Source organism: Rhipicephalus microplus, chromosome 10, assembly GCF_043290135.1.
Source record: "Rhipicephalus microplus isolate Deutch F79 chromosome 10, USDA_Rmic, whole genome shotgun sequence".
In the NCBI taxonomy this organism is placed as follows: Eukaryota; Metazoa; Arthropoda; class Arachnida; order Ixodida; family Ixodidae; genus Rhipicephalus; species Rhipicephalus microplus.
The window spans coordinates 16,859,385-16,881,423 of NC_134709.1; the positions used below are offsets into that span (position 1 = coordinate 16,859,385).

At 43.6% G+C, this 22,039-nt stretch overlaps 2 protein-coding genes across 9 annotated transcripts in view; one reads left to right on the forward strand and one right to left on the reverse strand.

Moving 5' to 3' along the window:
• The window catches only part of LOC119181469 (1-phosphatidylinositol 4,5-bisphosphate phosphodiesterase delta-1), an 81,400-nt gene extending 63,290 nt beyond the window's left edge, over positions 1-18,110 (forward strand). For 5 of the 6 annotated variants that reach the window (XM_075875129.1, XM_075875127.1, XM_075875125.1 and 2 more), the window contains exons 10-18: positions 141-261; positions 380-465; positions 1,136-1,218; positions 2,492-2,563; positions 3,675-3,768; positions 5,062-5,247; positions 10,337-10,500; positions 10,952-11,087; positions 12,972-18,110. In XM_075875129.1, the coding sequence (XP_075731244.1) occupies positions 141-261; positions 380-465; positions 1,136-1,218; positions 2,492-2,563; positions 3,675-3,768; positions 5,062-5,247; positions 10,337-10,500; positions 10,952-11,087; positions 12,972-13,210 (1,181 nt within the window). In that variant the 3' untranslated portion in view covers positions 13,211-18,110. Of the gene's footprint in view, positions 1-140; positions 262-379; positions 466-1,135; positions 1,219-2,491; positions 2,564-3,674; positions 3,769-5,061; positions 5,248-6,121; positions 7,208-10,336; positions 10,501-10,951; positions 11,088-12,971 lie in introns of those variants that run through there. The other variant, XM_075875130.1, reaches the window with a different exon arrangement.
• Positions 1-22,039, reverse strand: part of LOC119181838 (uncharacterized) — a 138,493-nt gene that overhangs the window by 111,385 nt on the left and 5,069 nt on the right. The window lies entirely within an intron of this gene.

The following is a 22,039-nucleotide window of genomic DNA, read 5'->3' on the forward strand; positions in this document are numbered from 1 at the left end:
TAAATTGAACTGATCAACCAATAACTGTTCTCCTAATGTACCGACAATCACTTGAGCTGAAAACCATTTCTGAATTCTCCATCTTATATTATCATGACACATCTCGTTTCCTGAAAAGAGCTTTCATTCCACATTTCTAGTGGATGTCTGGGACGGACCTGATGACGAGCCCATCGTTTACCACGGCTACACTCTCACCACCAAGATACTCTTCAGGGACGTCCTCGAATCGGTCAAGCTTTACGCCTTTAGAGAGTCACAGTAAGTTCAATTTTTACGTCCAGAAGTGTTCTATTGAGGAATGAAAATTCGCCGAAATAAAGCGATCAGTTGATATTCTCAAACAAGGTAGTCACTTGCCAGTGCACCCTCTGCGCAGGTACCCCGTCATCTTGTCCCTCGAGAACCACTGTACTCTTGAGCAGCAGAAAGTGATGGCCAAGCATCTAGTCGAAATTCTGGGCTGTACGTAATTCCATACATTCGTTCAATTTACATCCATACGTTTGAATGTGACTAGTGTGCACTGCTTATATTGTACTGTGCTGCTGTGTGTATTGTCGTTCATGTTAAGGTATGTTGGCTCTCTCTCTGAGCTAGGGTGAAGTAGACTGATGGAAGCAAAAAATTGCAGTGCTGACTTGAAAGCCACAGTAAAGGTTCACGGTGTGGTTTTCGCATCAAGGAGGCTTCTTTGATTCCAAATAAAATGTAGTATGATCATATAGCACTTCGATTTAGATCTCTATTAAGAAACGTACTTGGTAAATGATAATAAAGTCAAAAGTGAATAAAATTTCTGATGGCTAAAAGCTGCATAGCTCTTCTGTTCTCCAAGGTTGCCACTCACCTTCATTTTTGCAGCTTTAGCACATTAAGAATCGGCTATCTGGCATTCATTAAACTGCTACTGCAAAAATACTTATTGTAAATACTTGAAGAAAGATTGGATTGTGCTAAATAAAATGTTCAGGCTTACGAAGTTATCCATTGTTGGACATTCATAGCTTGGAACTTATGCTAGCATAGATATTGCTGCCTGTTGCGTGGCATGTGGTTCTTGTGTAGATATTGTTCTCCAAGAGTTTGGTGGAAAACATAAGTTAAAGCTCTGGCTATCAATCTGTTGTTGCAGCTTTATTGTACAAGAGGCCAGTTGGTGACAGAGAAACGGCAATGCCACCACCCTCAGCACTGCTGAATAAAGTTCTCATAAAGGTAACATGCTCATGCAAGTAGTGTACCACCTCCCTAGCGTGCACACCTTTTTTGTTTGAGATATGTAGGAATTAAGGCATTTTAGAGAAACGTCAATTCATGAACATGCAAATTCATTCAGGCAGTATCATAATTATTCCACCAGAACTTGTAGTCTATCCCTATAGTTTAAGCATAGAGCTTCTGTGTTGATCCTCAGCATCAGTTGACTTCCACCACATATTGGCACCTCATGAAAGCACATGGAAGTTCCATGTGCCTTTGTGAAGTGCCACAATGCAATTACTGAATAAAGACTTTAGTGGTGGAGTCATAATAAGATCACGGTATAATTTTGGTCATCAACTGAAGATGGCCACTCTAGAAAACACTTATGTGTTTACACTTGGAATGTATGACTAATCAGTAATACGATAAGTCACCTCTTATTATTTACATAGCTCCTATAATGTTTTTCAATCTCTTAATCAATGCACTAATGAATATTTTAGCCCTGGCATTAATAAATACTTCTTTCATAAATGGGCAGGCATATAGTATCACCTGCACTATAGTGCTATGTTGAGCGTCCGAACTCTCGGTTGTGGCTTATGTGTGTGAATGTGATGTGTTCAATTAATAGTGCAGATTCTTCCATAAATAATTACATATCAAGGTTTTTATGCAATACAGCTAAATGAAATTGCCATTTTCTAGACAGCTCACAACTAAGTCACCCTTGAGAAAAAAATGCCACACAGGCTCATCAGAAGAGCATTGTAATATCAAAGGCCTAGAAGTTCCACTTTTTGTAAGTATACAATAGATTGAGGCAATTTTCAGCATTTAGTACCTCTTGCACACTTCTAATGCAAGTAGACCTTGTGATAAAGTATAACATTTTCCTGTAGACCTAACATCAGTGATGCATCAAGGCTGTAAAATACAAGCACTTATGCACTTAATAAAACTGTACTTCGTGATGTATTGCTCCGGTACTGACCATTGCTATACACAATAAAATCAAACTTACGCACATAAAAAAACATTATAAAGCAAAGCTAACACTGCCAACATATGGCTGGAACTTTTTACAAATACTGCTTGTTGTAGTTTATGCCATACCCGCATTCATGACTGTACTGTGCTTTTCGGCAACGTGCTGTTGTATCGTGAAGTCCATAGTGCTCATTCTATTGCAACTCTTTTTATTGTTCCTGTGTTTGTCCACTTTCCAAGATTGTTGCGACAGTCTCGCTTAATGTTGTGTCTCACGTCCTGTTGTGTATTTCAGGGCAAGAAGCTAAACAAAGACCTCTCCTTGGATGAGGATGAGGATAGCGAAGATGAAGGCACTGCAGCCAAAGTAAATAATGCACAATCTCTACTTAGCAGCTGCATGAATGTATGTCTTTGCAAGGCATTGGTTGAATTGCTGCTGTACACGCATTACTTGTTGCCAGCAGAAGTAGCCGTGCTTGCAGAGTAGTTGTCTGCTTATCAACTTAATTTATCAGTTAGCGCTAACTGCGCACAAATCTTAGAGGTGTCGCGGATCATTCCCCCAAGTTTTGTGTGGTTTCAGGTCTGCGGGGCAAGGAGAGCTTGCAAGTGGACTGCAATATCGCCATTTTCTCACGCGCCCATCACACAAAAGCCTGTCCTCACTCGCTTCGGAGTGGCCAGTGCCCGCCGTTTGAAGTAAAACGAGTAGAATGCCATTGGCTAATAACGGGCGTAAATCAAAAGCAGTGTTTGGATCATATGTGCTCTCAGCCACTGGGTGCTGCCATGTACTAGTGCTGCACTCCATATTTTGCTGGACATCCCAGCGATCCGCACTTGCTCGCAAGATTCACCTCACAATGGGGAGAGCAATCGCACCTGATCACGTGCTGAAAGTCACAATGCGCGCTGACCTAACTTCTTCCCCCCTGCCGTTCCTCCCTTTTTAGCTTTCAGTGCACGTGACAAGATGAGGGAAAGCACTTGAAGTGCGCAACGAGCCCCCGTAACTTCGCTCGTTCTTGACAGATTCAAGAAGTTCTGGCGGCATTCGATTTTCAAGGCGAAGTAAACTGCATTACTGAAGTAATTTGATGATTGTTAGGCAAAGTGGCTCAACACCCTTTTGACAAGTGCCTCTTTTAAAAAACTGGAATTATAATGCAAAAAAATCACGCTTGCTTGTTTGAAAATTCTTTAAATGAAGTGCTTCGTGTGCTTTTGGCCACTCTTCTCGTTTTTTCTGGTGCTTCTGTATGGCATGCTGCACGCTTGCGTTGTCCTTTCATTCGAGTCCAGTTAAAAAATGCGTCGAAATTCTCTGCAAAATTGAACTGAAACAATCTAGTAGTAACTCTAACACAAGTTTTTGTGCCAATATTATTCACACTTTCATTGTTGGACATGCTGTACTAGTCCCATTTTGGCCTGTCAGCTCTTTCTTTTACCTGTTTTATTGCTTTAATGCTTAGACCTCGCACAAAGCTGTCCTAGCCAAGGAGCTTTCGGACTGTGTCAACTACTGCAAGGCAACACATTTCAAGTCATTCGAAGAGGCCGAAAATTGTGAGTATAAACGTGAACCATTACGCTCACTTTACCGTTAATACAGTATCACAGAACATTTCCTGGCCCACAACTCCCAGTGCTACTTGATCTTGTTTTTTATGACACAGATATTATTACTTTCTTGCTATGAGCACACCATACACATATGCATCTTTCCATGCAACTTGACAATGTGAGGAAAATTCTGGGTGCTTGAATTGGCCATGCTATTAACAAACTTGTACTATTTGTTAACATACTCGTACAACTTTAGAGTGCCCCTATTGTAACGTGCAGGTAATTTTACACTAAGAAAATTGAAAAAATAACTTGATGCAGATTTTAATCCTGAGCCCAATTTCAATGCTTGTAGAAATGTGAGCGCTACGTTAAGTAAAAACAAGTCTGCATTAGAACCATGCAAATATGGTTTGTGGAAAGTTGTTTAAGCACACATGTTTCTTTGCTTGTGGGTTGATTCATTAAAGTTAGAGTGCCAAAATTGTTCTTTATCACAAGAAAATTAGATGCCCTGTTTTATTGACAGAAATTTCATCATTGGCCATAAACAAGCCTTAAAAAAGGGTGCATCTTTCCGGATATCAATCTCTCTGGTAATAATGAAATGGAATTTGTTTTTAACCTCTCTCGAAAGAAAATGTCCATTCGCAGTGTCAATAGGCCACGAATTTACTATAAACATGAACAATAGTGGACAGCTCAAAGTACACGGATGATCTACAGTGGCTGCTATAGGCTCTTGTCCAACTTGACAATCAACCATCATGTGAGGTTTTATTGGTCTTCTTTTGCAACAGCAGGAGTACATACACATTACTGAACTATTCTAGGAGTGCAGGCACGTACTCCAGGCTAACTCACCTGCTGCACATATTTTGCTTTGTGTTTCTGCAACTATTATTACACATGCTACTCCTTTTTTTTTTACCCATTACCAAGTGCACAGTACAAAGATTAATATATTCTGGAGCGCTGCATTCCAAACTGTGTAAGTGGCATCTACCATGAACGTGGGTTTGAGATAGCACAAATTGATACAAGCACTACCTTTCCTGACAAATGATTAGATGTGGGCTTTCTTGAACAAGGCATATTCGGCAGACATCGCCAGTGCAGTCTGGAAAGTGCCACTCTAGCGTTCTAAACAAGCCTGCCGAGCTTCGTGCCTGTCGAGTATACCTCAAACGAGCGTCTTCACCCTTTTTTCACATTCGTGTTTTCTTTCTCTCTCTCTTAATTAAAAAGCGTACTGTTTTACAAATTATAACTTCGTATAATCTATGTCATCAGGGCACTTCAATGAAATGGCTTCCTTCAGCGAAGTCAAGGCCAGCAAGATCTCATCGACGCCAGAGGGAGCACAGAGTTTTGTTAGCCACAACAGCAAGCATCTCTCCAGAATATACCCCAAGGGAACCCGCACAGACTCGAGCAACTATGACCCCATCAAATTCTGGAACGTCGGATGCCAAATCGGTGCGTTTCTCGACTTCTAATTTCTTTCACTAGAGTAACTCTGAATTTTCTCGGACTACTCTTGTTTCGCTAGTATCACCACCTTGAAAGCTCGTGCAGGCAACCTTTCTTATTATCATTACCTAGCTTATTTATTTGTTTTTATAGAATCTATCATCATCGTTTTTTTTTTTTCATGACGATTTTATTGGCTGACTCTCGGCAGTATTTCCAATCCATGTTTTGCCCACCTAATTTGAATACAGTTAACATTATTATTACTTCGTCGCATTACTAGGCAACAATTTATGGCCCCTATACTTTCCCTGGTCTGAAAATCTCATGTATTCATTCAGTTTTATCTGATTAGCAGTAAACCATTAACGGCAGTTGTTGGTCCATTTTACAGGACAAGCTGTTATGAAATCACAAGGGTTGTTTTTGGCGCTGTAGTTGTCCGCTGCCCGCGGTGTCTGCTATAACGTCTATCGTGCAAAATAAGAAAAAAGTGAAATAACAAACACCCAGGATGGATAGGGTTTCGCACTTAGGCCGTCTCAGTGGCAGCCCAGTAATCTACCACACAGCAATGTACGCTATAAAGTGGACAGATGTGATGCGGGTTCTTGTTGCTGATTTGTTTTTCTCCCGGGCTGAGCCTCAGAGAGTTTTGTTAATAAGGACAAAGCCGTTCGGTTTCCAAGAAACACACAAAAAGTTTAATTGAAAAGTAAAAAGGCAAAGATTCCTCACAAAACAAAACACTTAATAAACAGTTGACTGGACATGACGAAACACATCTGTAAACACCCAACAAGAACGTTCAAAGTCAGTAACTAAACCTAACGTTCGAAAGGGGCTGAGTGATGGGAGTAGCGCAAGAGTATCGGTGCAGTCTCACCCACAAGTTGGTTTTCGGCGGTGATGAGAAACCGGAACGCCGTGACTCCTGCGTCAATGCGTGGGCTGGACGAGGACGAGGGAACGCTGGCTGCTGGCGACACGTCGAAAAGCCCTACCAAATCGTGATGGTTTCGGCTTGAGGAGCGTGGACACGTCGGAGACGGGAGAACGCAGGCTGGTGGCGACGCGTCCGGGAACTAGGGTCGACCTAGTCAAGCAGCTGGGCGCACAGCTCGGGCCCGGAGCCCGACGGCTGTAGCTCGCCTGCCGGAACCAAAGTCCGCAGGCCCTGGAAAGGAGTTCAGGACCGGATGGCCACGGTCCTTTGGAGCGGGAACCCGACAGCAGGAGGCCCCGGCCGGTGGAAGTCCTGTAGGCTCGGGTCCGGAACCCAACGGCCCATCTTCAGCGCCCGGTCCGGTGACGACCTTCCGCTTGCACTGCCTGCCTCGAATTCCCCTTGCTCTGGTCTCCCCAGGCTCCTGCTTCCGCTCTGGCCCACTTGTCTCGTTCTCATTGGAGATACTACTGTTTCGTGGTGTCAAGCCATTGGGCCTTGAAATCTCCGTGTTCGCTGCCCATTGGATGTTTTACCTTTTGCTTACTTCACGTCCTGCCACGCATCCTCGTGCTTGACGCTCTTTAACGTCGTCATTCTTGTTTAAGCAGCACCGCACGTGCACTCTGGTATTTCTCCTTTTGTTTTTTTTTTTCCGTGACGCGCACTTTTCGAAGGCGCGCACTTTGAACGCGCACCACACATCACATACGCCCCCCTTTTATTCAAGTTTTTTTTTTTTTTAGAAAAAAAAAACTGCCGATGAGTGCGCGTTCTGCACTACGTCACAATTAAACCACATATTTGCACCACGCAGTTCAACACATCACCGGGCTACAGTTCGCTACATCGTCCAAATGTCCACACTTAAACTTTAGATTCACCCAATTGCATTTAAAAGTTCTGAAACCCGGAATAAACCTTTTTACTACAAAATCGACTATGGACAAAGCTACTTGTGTCCGCATCTAAAAGTCGAAGTCCAGAAAGAGCTACCGGTTTTCTAACCCTACACTCAGGTTATCGCGTCCCAAACCAGACGCACTGCCCTTCTCGCACGTTTCGAAAGTAACTGTGGCAAACATGCTTTTATGCACTTTCGCTGAAACGCGTGTCTGCGCCCCCGCCGGCCACATGAACGCTTACCGGTCACAGAGGAACAGGGCGCGGTCTCGAGCCGTCGGCGTCGACACGAAACGCACTGAGACACGAATGTCCAAATGCCACAATCTCTCACACAAATGCTTTCTTTTAGTTCACCATCTAATGAACACAAGCTCGGGGTGCCCTCAGCAAGCCCAAACGCTCCGACAAGCGTGTGAGGTTCCTGGATTCTTGAGAAGGGATGCCGTTGTGCTCGGTCATTATACAGCTCATCTTGAGTGGACTTAATTATAGGTTCAAAACCAATCACGTTCTCAGGTTCAAGACCCTGTCTGGCATTCTCCATACCTACTATCGAGCCCACCTCCGATTCGATACTGTTTATTTTGAAGAGTGCTTCAGCACTCCCATCGTGTTTTCTCGGACAAATAGCAGTTACGCTATCCTGTGAACTAGAATCCCCTCTCTCTCTGAGTGAGATATACGTATGGTCTAGGACCATTGACGTGGTGCCTGCTGCTACCTCTGTCGGTACAAAACAATCAGTGGCCACTATATCAGAGCCTTCATGGCATTCGCTGCCATCTTCCCAATGACGTTCTAGCGCTCCTTCCATGGAGCTATTGAGAGGTAGCCCTACCCCTTCCCGAAATGTGCTCGGCCTCTGAGACGTTCTGATACACACCTCATTCTGAATGGAGCTTCTTCGTTCCCTGCTATCGAAGCTTTGCTCCACAACATTTTCCACAGCTTCTAGGTCGCCCATATCCAGGCGCTCTTCTTCATAGGTGCTTGGCCTCTCAGAGGTCCCCAAGCAGCTAACGGAAGTAATATGTTCCCAGCCAGAGAAGCTTTCCGTCGCTTCAACAAACTCCTCATGACTCCTGCCTTCTTGGCTGTCCACCTCTCTGCCTTCCTCTATCTGAGCTTCTCGCTCCGAAGTAAGGCTGTCGCGGGGCTCGAGGCCAACCTTGCAGGAATCGACTTCCCTCCAGCAAACGCTGCTATCGGAGCAAACATTCACCGCTTGCTCGACCTTCTGCATCGCCAGCTGCCCCCTTTTCGCCATCGCAAGCTCGAGTCGCCGCTCGAAGTCCACCCTCTCTAATTGGAGCTGCTGCTTCAGTATGCGTGTCTGACGCTCTAGCAACACTTTATTTTCACGCGTTACGCGCTCTAGCTCCTCCTTCTTAGCTCTAAGCACCAATTCAAGCTTTTCCTTCGCCGCCTTTCGTTCTGCAGCCCGTTGCTCACGCTCCCTCTCCATCCGCTCCTCGTACCATACTCTAAACTCCGCTCCCGTCAGTCCCATTTTATCCGCCAACTCAATTAACTCCCACGTGTTCGTCATCGTGTTAACCGCGTCAAAAATCTACTGGAAAAACAAACGACTTTGTCCTGTCGCGGACGCCAATTTGTGATGCGGGTTCTTGTTGCTGATTTGTTTTTCTCCCGGGCTGAGCCTCAGAGAGTTTTGTTAATAAGGACAAAGCCGTTCGGTTTCCAAGAAACACACAAAAAGTTTAATTGAAAAGTAAAAAGGCAAAGATTCCTCACAAAACAAAACACTTAATAAACAGTTGACTGGACATGACGAAACACATCTGTAAACACCCAACAAGAACGTTCAAAGTCAGTAACTAAACCTAACGTTCGAAAGGGGCTGAGTGATGGGAGTAGCGCAAGAGTATCGGTGCAGTCTCACCCACAAGTTGGTTTTCGGCGGTGATGAGAAACCGGAACGCCGTGACTCCTGCGTCAATGCGTGGGCTGGACGAGGACGAGGGAACGCTGGCTGCTGGCGACACGTCGAAAAGCCCTACCAAATCGTGATGGTTTCGGCTTGAGGAGCGTGGACACGTCGGAGACGGGAGAACGCAGGCTGGTGGCGACGCGTCCGGGAACTAGGGTCGACCTAGTCAAGCAGCTGGGCGCACAGCTCGGGCCCGGAGCCCGACGGCTGTAGCTCGCCTGCCGGAACCAAAGTCCGCAGGCCCTGGAAAGGAGTTCAGGACCGGATGGCCACGGTCCTTTGGAGCGGGAACCCGACAGCAGGAGGCCCCGGCCGGTGGAAGTCCTGTAGGCTCGGGTCCGGAACCCAACGGCCCATCTTCAGCGCCCGGCCCGGTACGACCTTCCGCTTGCACTGCCTGCCTCGAATTCCCCTTGCTCTGGTCTCCCCAGGCTCCTGCTTCCGCTCTGGCCCACTTGTCTCGTTCTCATTGGAGATACTACTGTTTCGTGGTGTCAAGCCATTGGGCCTTGAAATCTCCGTGTTCGCTGCCCATTGGATGTTTTACCTTTTGCTTACTTCACGTCCTGCCACGCATCCTCGTGCTTGACGCTCTTTAACGTCGTCATTCTTGTTTAAGCAGCACCGCACGTGCACTCTGGTATTTCTCCTTTTGTTTTTTTTTTTCCGTGACGCGCACTTTTCGAAGGCGCGCACTTTGAACGCGCACCACACATCACAACAGAGAAATGACCGCTGCCGTAGCTCGGTGGTAGAGCATCAGACGTATTATTTGAAGGTCGCAGGTTCGGTGCTTGCCAGCAAGTTATCTTTTTCTCTACTTTTCTTTCTTCACATTTAGATTAGAGTTACATTTAATAACATCTGCAACACTTTCCTTGGCATTATTGTCCTGTTAGTTCTAATTAAAGTTGTGTCAAACAAGAAAAGAACCCTTAAACTTGCACTTCTTTTCTTCATAATTAATGTGGTTAACTGAAGCAGTTTTAATGAGAGCTTGGTTACTCAACTATAAATGCTGTCAGAATGTTCCACCCCTTGCATGTTTTGGGTAGAAATGATGCTTGCAATGCATTTAGGCATTGACATTTTGTCCAGCAATCCTGCTATGATTTAGTAGCAAGAATAACATCTATGCAGTCTTTTGCAACAAAATAGGCTTGGTGCATCGTTGATGTCAACGTGAGATCTTAGTGCTAAGTCACCATCCCCTTTGCACAATGCATGTTGGGAAGCTCGGAACAGTGCTTTCTGCTGCCTTCATTTTGTTTTTGATGTGTTCTCTTCCTCAGTGGCATTGAATTACCAAAGCTGGGACCAGAAAATGTTCTTCAACGAGGCAAAGTTCTCTTTGAACGGTCGCTGCGGTTACGTGCTCATGCCAGAGTTCCTCCGAAAGGGAAATTTCAGGATGGATTCTCCCGACCCGTCTCTCAAGAAGACTCTCGTTCTGAGGGTGAGAAATTGAGTCCAATCACTTTCCTTCAAAAAGAGTGCGATTGAACTTGACTTCGTAAGATCAAGGCCAGCGTCTTGAACTTAATTTCAAAGACGAAGAAGCGGGCCAAGATAAGCGATTTTTTTTCCTCCCACAATTAAAACATTCTGTGCCTTGTGTGTACAGAGTTAGTTGTCTTTCTTAAATGGGCCGATTGTCCACCACAGGCAAATTTGTGTGGCCCGTTCTTTCCATATTGAAGCTTGCAATAGACATAGTGTTAGGAATAAACCTTGATAACGAATTTTCGGATATAACAAACTTATTTTTGTTTAAGATGCAACCCTGTTATGATGAGAATTTGGTATATCTGTGTTAGACTGTAATATATGACTGCACAATAGAGATTAAAGTTTTGCTGCCTTTGTGTCTTTCTAGTGTACTCATGCGATTCGGGTTCATGTCGCAGATAATCAGCGGCCAGCAGCTTCCCAAGCCTCTTGAGACCACGGATGGGGAAATCGTCGATCCTTATGTTGTGGTCAAAGTATTCGGACACCCTCTCGACAATCAGAAAGTCAAGACACGGTTCGTCAGGAATAATGGTGAGACAATCACTTGTCATCTTTTATATCACTCTATCTCCTTTGTTGTGTGAATACTGCATAATGCTTCTTCACACTTCTTGCGATGTTCAAGGTGTTATTACTTTGAGCTTTGTACAAATTAGACGCTGCCTTTCTTGTGTTTATTTTTCTTTTCAATGCACTATGTGTAAATGTCTAGCCTTTATGAGTACACTTTTGCCCCCTCCTGCTATGGCTCAAGACAGGGCAGCAGTATCTGTAAAAATAAATAAATATAACCTTGTTCACAAAGAATATCGCCACTTGCTTTGCTGCCAAAGTTGGTCAAGTTGGGCAAAGTGTGCGTCAATGAAGCTTACCAGGCTTTTGTGAATATTCCAATGTTTCAAATATTCGAACGAATAATACAGTATTCAAATTCGCTTCGAATCGAATTTAAATTGTTGAAAATTTCAAACTGTTTGACATATAACCTCCTATAAAAGTGGTTCTACCTCGGTTAATTAACCCTAAGTGGTAAAAACTCGTACTTAGAAGAAATCTGCACTGCCAGGAAGTTCCGCTTGAAATTAAAATATTACCCTCACATCGATTAACTTTTTAAGTTCAAAAGCCTGTTATACTGACTGATAGGCTGTAAATATGGCAGATTTTAAACATATTTTACTGCATTCTACTGAAAGTCGAATCCTGCTGCTATTCAAAGTTGTTCCAACTTCCCTAGAAAAAAAAAAGGCATTTGAGCAAGCCTTGTTTCAATTAAAAAAAAATAACAGTGTACAGTTTAGTTCCAATACACCCAGTTTATATATATATATATATATATATATATATATATATATATATATTTATTTATTTATTTATTTATTTATTTATACTATACAAGTGTTCGATTCAAAATTATTAGGTCAAAATCACTATTCACACAAGCCTAAAGCTTACCATACTTCATATAGCAAAGGATAATATTTCACATAATGTTAAACACATTGGCTGCATGATTGAACCGAGTCGCTGCCTAGCAGCTGCAAGCTAAGGCGCGCCTAGTGTGGATTGGTCCCTACATCGTTCTTTTATAGCCACATCGTGATTGCATGTATGCATACATCGTGCACGTCCTCAAAGGGTGGTAATTCTGTTATGTCAGTGCAAGTTTAACTGCTTGTACGTATGCCCAAGACAATATAAACTAACAAAAAAGTCAAGGAAAATACAGGAGGATGTTTTCTGTAATAATCATAATGTAAATGTGAAGAAAGTAAAGTGGACAAAAAATTAAGTTTGACGCTCCACAAATTGAGCTACATCACGGTCATTCTTTTCTACCTTGTGGGGCATATATGAGCATTAAACATGGGAGTGTTAGTCAGTGCTGCTAGGCTACAACGATCAGCTTAACAGCCTTAACCGCTCAAAACGAAGTGCCGCTGTATGCATCGGTATACATGCTGCCGACCGCCTATCCACACTACCACCGCGATGGTGGTGATCAACCTGTAGGTTGATCTTATGGCCAATAGCACTTGTTTTTGTAAATCAACTGTGTTGTATTACTCATAATTTCTTTAGCTTTTCGAGGTTCCAAGCATCACTGCTTTACCGAGAAATAACTTACAGTTCAACATATATGCTTTAAATTTGCAAAGTGAACATTAAAGGGCTGTAGAACGGACACAGAAAATGGACAGTATAAAAGGACAGAAGCATTGTGACCATCTTTTCTACTGTCTGTATTCCAAATATGTTTTTCTTAAAGTTGCTGCATGATGGATATCCATCAACTAGCCCAGCTCGTGATTCTGCACAAATACCTTAAGTTGCAGTTAAATAAATGGGACTGATGTTCTTTTGCTGCTTGAGTGAAAATTGCGCGTAATCTTTCCACTCGTGCATGCTTTCCAGGCTTCAACCCAACGTGGGATGAGAAATTCGAGCTGCCGGTACACGTCCCCGAGCTGGCCATGTTGGCGTTCACAGTGAAGGACGAGAGCCGCACGGGCAAGAACATGAAGCTGGCTAAATTTGCCGTTCCCTTGGATGCAGTGTGTGAGGGTTATCGCCATGTGCGCCTCTACAACAACGCCTTCATCTCTCTGGTGCCGGCAAGCTTATTTGTGCACGTCAGCTTCCGCAAACCCTGATCGTGTGCATTGTCGTGAACTGCCGCTGTGAAGGACATCCTCCTTGAAGCACATTGTGGGCTCTGCTAGCCTCAATTGTCATTGCCATTTACAGTACACTCAAACCTCTCTACAACAAAGTTGCATCTTACATGAAAATAAGTTCGTTATATCGAGAAACCTTTTATAAAGCTGTATTCCTAGCACTATACTGCAAGAATATTTTTCATTTATGTTTGTTATAAGTGATGTTTCGTTATATTAAGGTTTGAGTGTATATGTCTTTTTAGGACTTGCCTGTGTACATGCCAAATCAGTAGTCTTGCATGCTGTAATAAGGTTGCTTTTTGGACTAACAGATAACTGCCGGATAGCCTGTTCTGCACCATAAACTATGGTTTTTCATGTGCACTCGATTTTCTTTTGCCAAAGTACCATCAGCAGCAAAAGTTTGCGGGATCTCCAACACGAGACAGAGGGACGCTAAACTGCACTGCTGCTCCATCTGTCACGACCGTGTCTGATGTCGAGGCTCAAGGCAGTTCCGCAACAGTTATTCTTTGCGCATGTCTGTCCCTTCTTCAATGTTATAGGCATGTCTCATCACCTGACTTCTTGCGATATGCTTTTGACTCGCATTATAGGCGCTAAAGCATTATCGATTCTAAAGCATCTTCGCGCATCTGTGTCAGATGCTTGATGGTGAACAGAGAACCCTAGCATCTCTTGCATAATATGCTACATTTTCTGAATAAATGTCATCTTCCATGACCCATAGCCAGAGTAAAAAGCATTAATTTTTTGTTGATAATGCAAGCACCAATACGCTGTCATTGTAACTTACAAGTCCTGTTCATCTTTCTGATAACGCAAGCATCAATAAGCTGTTATTGTAACTTAATATTAATATCTATCCTACAGAAAGCACAACTGGCATGCTTCCTGGGAGGCTTATTTCTTCAGAGAACATAGCATGAAGTGTTAAAGGAGCACTGACACTAAGTTTACTCATGTCAAGATTTTTGCGTCAATGAGTAGCTATTGACCCCCTGGTAGCTATTCGCGAAATAAAATGCAACTGAGGGACGAATAACTATTACTTTTATTGATTTATATTACTGGTATCTAGCACGATCCAAACGGCCAGGGAGCTCGCCATTTTTAGCACTAGGAGCACTTCCTCACTGTCGCTTCCAGACCACGCCACAGCCGACCAGTTCTCCACAGAAGATAGTGACATGAGGCTCAGCTGCTTCGCAAACATTTCGTCTCCTAGGCACACACATTAAGTCATGCTCTGTCACTTGAATTGTCGTCGTCACTGTACGAAGTGTCGGCTAGGGTTGTATACGACAGTCTGGAACTTGGAATCGCCACAAATCATTTTTGCTTAGATCGACCCTTTGCAGGAAAGCGATCTCAAAATAAATGCCGGATAATTAATCAAGGACAGGTATTCACCAGAGCATGCCTGGAACACGCTAGTAGTGCTGCAATAGTCGCAGTACCACTGACTTCGAAACCGGGCACAGATGTAGCAGATGATGCAGCTGTGCAGTTTTGTTTTGCTACTCCACACAGTGGAGGCCCTGCAAACTTTCGCTACTGACAGCACTTTCTTCACACATGACTAGCTCAAGAAGGTCCATCTTGGTGCACTTGAGAAGTTGCAGTGAAATCGAAGGGAAGCTTTGAAGCCATGACATGCACCCACTTACAGCTGCTATATTGCCTAATCGCACAAGTTTCATACTGGTGAGAAGGCTGCAGGGCTTCTCACATTATGCGACAGTTATTTCGATCGCATAGTCTCGTGAAACTTTTAAAAAAGTATATAGCTGGGATGTTGCTTAAGAAAATTTAAGCTTTCTTTTTTTTTTTTCATGAAAGACTCGAAGGAAATCTAGTGGGTGGCTTGTCTTCACAGCAACCTGTTGGCCTGCTGGCCGATTAATGGGTAAGATAATTATAGGTATATAGTAAGGTATTTATAGGTAAGGTTGGCCGATTTATAGGTAAAGTCCTCTTGTCCGATTTATAGGTAATCAAATCGGCATCCATGTTTAATTACTCTTACAGTTTCTTTCAACCCAGCTAGATTGGAAGACGATGGTGATTTAATCTACTTATGCAGGCTTTGGCCTAACTGGAGCTTGGGCATTATTCCCACCAACTTAGCAATTATTTAACCAGGGATGGGCTGGTATACCGAACCAGGCGGTACTGAAACTAGGTATAGCCAGCTGAGATGGAGTTCATAATAAATATATAGAATTTAGAAAGAACTATGTGGAAAGGTTGTTTGTACACTCATGGATATCTATTCATTGGAGGCAATGTGTATTTCTCTATGATGCACCTTTCTATGAAATCATTGTTTTATGATGTGTTGGTGGTGCCTTAATTTTATGTTGCACACTCATTCTAATCATTGTGCCTTTACGCTGCCCCGTATGCTCACTGTGCTAACAGGCCACAGCGAGTAACACATGATGCACAGATTTAAATTTTGCTTAAACATTTTTGTAAACTAGAGCATGCATTCTTCTAATTGCGTGATACCTTCACTGATTCAGCAGGGTGAACTTTCTACTACCATGAAAATGGTGCTCGCTGTTTTACTGAAATATTTTCGGAAAATGTAAAGGAAAATAAATTTTCAAGGGGTTTTGTTATGCAGAACATTTTGGTGGGTTTTCTCCACTATGGTCACATTAGCTTGTCGATGTGTATACTACCAGGTGGGCTGATGACATATGTGACCTACCATAAGCTACAGTTTGGAATTTTAGGCTGCCCTGAGGACTAAGCTTACTGAATTTACATTTCATAAGTACTAGGAAATGACAGAGCACACACATTTTGAGATGCTTGCTTACTCAACTTTGTTACGCATTAGTTAAACTGCAGAAAGCGAGTTTTGCTTGCCAAAGTAACGCGGTTCTGCACCCTACAGAATAAAAGTCTTGCTGCAGTGTTCAAAGCAGCAAATTTATGTCGTTGAAGTTAATGTGCTGTTTCTCCGACTGCTATTTTTCCTATTAAAGAGGCCCTGCAATACTTTTTCAGCATAGTCAAAAACTCTTGCCAACTGGTGGTCAAGCCATCTGAGAGCATGGAAGCCAAACATTATATGGCAGCATGTGGTGTGGAATTTGCAATTAATGTTCAAAAACAGCTAGAAATCGATCTTTCTTTATGTAAGTGATGCAATGCACTGAAATGACTGCATTATATATTCAAAATCACTGCCCTTGGCCGATTTGAGCATCATGAGCTGCATAGTTATCGAGGCTGCCACAGGATGGCTTCACGTGCCCACACGCGCTCGCAATCACGCTGGAAGTAAGGCATGCATTTGAATAAAAAAAAAAGTGCTCAAGGTTATAGTGTGCACGTGACATAACTTCTTTCTTCCATGTCATCCTCCTTGCTTATCTCTCAGTGCGCTTATCTGGATGAGAAAGGATAGAAAGAAATTGCAGCGTGCAACAAAAATTTGTAACTCTGCTTCTACTTGAAGGAATCTAAAATTTTTTGTGTGGTAAATTAGTGAGACAATAAGTTCCATTAATGAAGCTGTTCTATGGCTACTTGGAAAAGTGTTGCAAAGCCTCTTTAAGGCATAGCTGCTAAAAACTTTTGTATATATGAATTAACAGAATGTATATAAATGCAGAAGGTTCTTTTTTTTTCTTTGGATTTTTATAGTTTGGAGAGTATGTGTCATCGTAACATTGCAGCGTTCATGCAGACAGGACATCTTGATGCCTTGTTGCAGGACGGCCAAAACATGATCTTGAGTGTAAGCACTGACCAATGTATCTTAGCAAAATGCTAGTTGAGGCAGTGAACAGTCCGAAAAACATTACAATGGGCATTTTTCAATGAGAGAATACCATGAGTAAATTGTATCTTAGTAGCTAAGGAATGACTGCCAAGCTGTGGTCTCCTGTTTAAGTACTGGATGATATTTACCTCACAGTGCTTGTTCATATGTATCACATGACGAGCTTTTGTAATACCATTGTTAATTATGCATGTCATTCTTCTCTCAAGTTGTATAGTCTATAGTATGCTTGTCAGTTTGTGCCAAAAAACATGCGTGTAATGTACAACATTCTATGCTGCCCTCCTGGCCAAGTCTGGATCTACTGTACATTTTGTCTTTATAATCATGTAATGTGGTTTCTTGTGGCATGTGGAAAGCAACTGCAAGCACTATATGTCCCGCTAATGCTACAAAGCTTGATTTATTCAAGTACAAACATGGTGCGAGTTGATTTATTGTTCACTAATTATGACTAATAACTGCCTTTTGTAATGACAAGGTGAATGATGTGTGTAAAATTGATCACAATACACTTTGTGTGAGTTAAGCAGTTTTATTGGTACAGTTACGGTCACGCTGTTATACTTATAAAAAAAATTGCAGACTAAATTAATGGGATATGTTTGGTGCCATAATTTTTTTTCTCAAGACTTCACTGCCTGAATGATGTTCTTCAAACAAATATACTACATGCTGCTTTACATTGCAGGAAAAGCAATTCCCGGTATTTACAGACAAAAAAAAAAGTTGCACATTTTAACTATCCAACACCCCCTTTTTCTTTACTACACGGATAAAGCATTGCATGTGCTAAAAAACTTCTTGTGGTATATTGATTTGCAATCGCCATGCATGCAATAATTACGTTTTTTTTTGTATGATTTGAAACTGCTTCTGAAGTGGCTTTAGGTATTCATAGTATTGAATGAGTGAATGGACGTGCTGTGTGCCGGGATTTTGGAAGCAGATGTGGGAAGTTTGTCTGATGTTTTTTTGTGTGTGTGAATTGTCAAAGCTTGCACCCTCATACTTGTAAATGTCAATGTGATCACTTGTCTTGAATAAAATGTGCCAGTGTTTACCTGTAAACAGAGTTTGTTTTCACGTCCACTTTCAAGTAAACGAGAAATTCAGCTCGGAAATGCCACCTGTATTAGACAAGTGTCAGAGCATCTCGGGGCCATTGGCATAAGTATTCGTAACAAAATGTGATCCCAAAGTGACTCTTTGAGACCTCGTTTATGTCATAATAAGGCATCCCACAGTGTGGGTCAATGAAATATTTCTGACTCCCCGAAGTTCCTCTAAGTACATAGGCATCTACATAAAATCAAGATGTGCATGCGTAGTGCAAATTCATTCAATCTAAGTACATGGACGTGTTAACGTTGTGCAGATGCTAACACAAAAGCATATTGGAAAAATCTGTAAAAGAACCTGCTGTATCAGCGCCTCCTCTATTTTTTTCTAACGCCAGTCCGATGCACCCGATTGAGCCGTTCACCCTTCTCTCGATCCTCTCGCCCTTTCTTATCATCACCCGTTAGCAGACTTCGCGTCTGTATTGCACTCATGAGGGTCCCGCATCGGATGTCAGAGGTGGTAACTTTATTTAGTTGTACTATTTAAGCTTTTCGTTGCCGTGGGACAGTGCGAAAAGGATATTATCATCATCGTAAACCCTTACGCGCTCGCTTCGTCTTCTTCAACTTAATTATGCTTCGCTTACACAATACCTGCGATTTGCCCGCCTTGGTGCAATACAAGAACTATTAGAGGCGTCTCTTCCACGCGTCGAAAAACCGCGAGATATCACGGAACAGCTAGTCATTCTAGTTGTTTTAAGCGTATGAATAATGGACCTGTAACCCTTTTTTTGTCTAAGAGTTTATATAAAGAATTTACATATATTTTTGTTAAATTGTCTTGAACCCCGTCGCCCCACCGAAATAGTATTAATATGTCAAAATTGAACTTAATTCTTACCTTTGACTGCATTTCATACGAACCTACCTATATATCTTCACTAAATGATGGAAGCCGAGACCTCGTTTGCCTTAGTAAACCGGCGACATACCGAGATACAAGCACCGACCCCTAGACCACCATAGCCTCAAGCGCCGTATGTGCTATAGCGGAATGTACCTGAATCTAAAATACTGGCGTGATCTATGTCAGTATGGTGGTGTACATGTTCCACCAAACGAGGGGAACCTCTTTCCAGGTCTCGCGGGGAGCAGGGGGGGGGGGGGGGGGGCGCTACGACCAGTCGCCAACCTGGGCAACTTCACACCTCGAACTCTCGATTCATCAAGAGATCCGCATGACCGATCCCAGTGCTGATGCTGCTCGACTATTAGCCATGGTGGCATACCGAGTGAATTCGTGCATAGGGTCTCGCTCTTTCTCCACTCCAAACCCCATTTTCTTACCTTTCCGTCCTTTCCTAAGAAATCCCCCCCCCCCCACGAGAAAGCACCAATCCCTCAGGTAGGCCTGGACACCATAGTACCTTTCTTAAAGCCATAGCAGGCGCAATGAGGGAGGGGGGGCGCAAAGCCTTCCCCATACATTGACATTATAGGAAGGGGGCGAGAGAAAGCCCAAGCTCAGCCCCATACATTGGCGTGATAGGAAGGGGCGGCTTTCCGATTACCCTCCCCCCCTCTTCCCTGAAGTGAAACCATGCGCCATAAGCGTGCGCACGAGGGGGCAGGGGGGACTTCCCCCCCTCACCTAGGGGGTGGACGCAAAATCTGCCTATACATTGACCTAATAGGGAGGGGGACGCAAAGTCTGTCGCATATATTGACGTATTAGGAAGGGGGGCGCTGCGACACACCTTCACACCCCCCCCCCCCCCACCTCTGAAGCGGAATCCTGCGCACGCCTATGCCCTGCGCACTCGTATGCTGAAGGCCATTCACTCCACAGCAAGCAAGCGCTGTTCCCAACTTCCCCTTGCTCGCGGGGGCTGTTCCCTGGCAAGGGAAAACCCTACTGGGAAGAGAAAAGCCGCCTACATCTTCCCACGAGGAGAACTCGAGTATATGCGTCGCAGAGTGGTGGGGGAATCGCGTGAATGTTGCGTAATTGGGTATGGTTTGGGAATGCTTAATTGTTATTTCGTCATTATTATACTTATTTATTGAATGAAGCAGGATTAAGCGTTGCCTTCAACGAATCGTGGGACGCTGATGTTGGGTAGTACTCCACTACTGACTGAAGGTACTGTTGCTTCCATCGCATCAACTCGAGTCAAGCAAAGCGTTAAGTCCAGCGAAAGTGAAGTAAACACGCCCTAGACTGAATTCCGAACGCGCACTCCGCCGCTAAATTCCCCGCCCGCAGTCGAGGAAGAGGAGTGGGGTAGCGGACCTCTCCCCCGTACTTTTTTTCTCGCATGCTCGGCTTGCTGGACGCCCAGTGTTGTCTTGAATGGCTCCTGGAGCGACAGTTTTAAGTGTGAATACACTTTATAAGCAACCCCAAACCATCCACCGCCGTCGGCGGCGTCCGCAGTCTTCTCTCTATCTTTAAAAGAAAGAGGACTTGGCGGGCCGCAGCGCGACGCTGATAGTCCCCCTCCCCCTTCGCTCGCTCCTCCGCTCTCCTCACTCGCTGCAGCTGCGCGCGCACCCCTCTCTCTCGCGCGCCCGCCTTCTCTCTCAGTCTCCCGTCGAGAGCGGGTCGTGCGATGGATGTCCCGGAGGCAACGCTACCATCTGGATATAAGGCGCGTTACTGACACCGATATATATATATATATATATATATATAGGAGAATAAAAGGAGTTTGACTCACAAGTGAAAAGATTTTTTACTTGACGTTTCGACCGTGGGCCCGGCCTTCGTCAGAATGAAACAAAACACAGCAATGGTAACCACTTATATGCCAGTTGGTCACATGGATTGTAGATAGGTACAATCAATACACGTGGAAAAAATGCGTTCAAAATGTATCAACATACTGTTCGTCAGTAACATACTCGCGTAACAAGAAGATTCAACAGCAATTGACAGCTCATGTGGTGACGAAAAAAACACCGATAACAGAAGATTAACACGTGAAAAACAGCACCTACACTGTTACGGACAATTTTCAAGGATATAATAATAAAAGGTGATCAATGCGCATGACATATTACTGGCGCAAGAACGTTAAGGTGCCGGGATTTTCGTTGAGACCGAAAGCAATGGTACTGAATTTGTGGATGAGATATGATTCCCGGACTTCTCTGTCACGATGGGAGCTAAAGCCTGACTCTAGAATTGTAGCTTTTATCTTGCTGAAGGAATGACCTGGAAGCGCAACGTGTTTCATAAGACAGGCAACCCCGGCAGACCAATAGTTTCGGCTATCGGTTCCGTAACTGAGAAGATTTCCAGTTTTGTTGACACCCTCATTAGCCATATTCCGCAAACTTACCCGTCCTACATCAAAGACTCAGGCCAATTCTTGAGCGACATTGCCGATTTAATTATTCCTGAAGGATCCCTCTTGGTTACTCTGGATGTTTGTTCCCTATATACAAACATTCCACACAAGGACGGAATCGAAGCTGTTCGTCAGGAATACGAGCGTTCGGCCTCCGACCATTCTATAGATGGCGCAACATTAGCAACATTATTGAAATTAATTCTTCAATACAATAACTTTGAATTCAACGATGACCATTTCGTACAAGTGAACGGGACTTCCATGGGGACTAAAATTGGCCCCAATTACGCTAATATCTTCATGGGTGTGCTGGAGAAAGAATTCTTGAGTAGTCAAACATTAACGCCACTTTTTTATAAAAGGTACATTGACGACATCTTCCTGATTTGGGAACACGGGGAGCATGCATTACTTTCATTTATAACAGCGTTCAACAATGTTCACAGTTCCATATCATTCTCCCATTCATTCTCGGACAAGCGCGCAGATTTTCTTGACATTACTGTTTTTTTGCGGAACGGCAGACTAAGCACCACGCTTTTCAAGAAGCCCACAGACAGGCACCAATATCTTCATT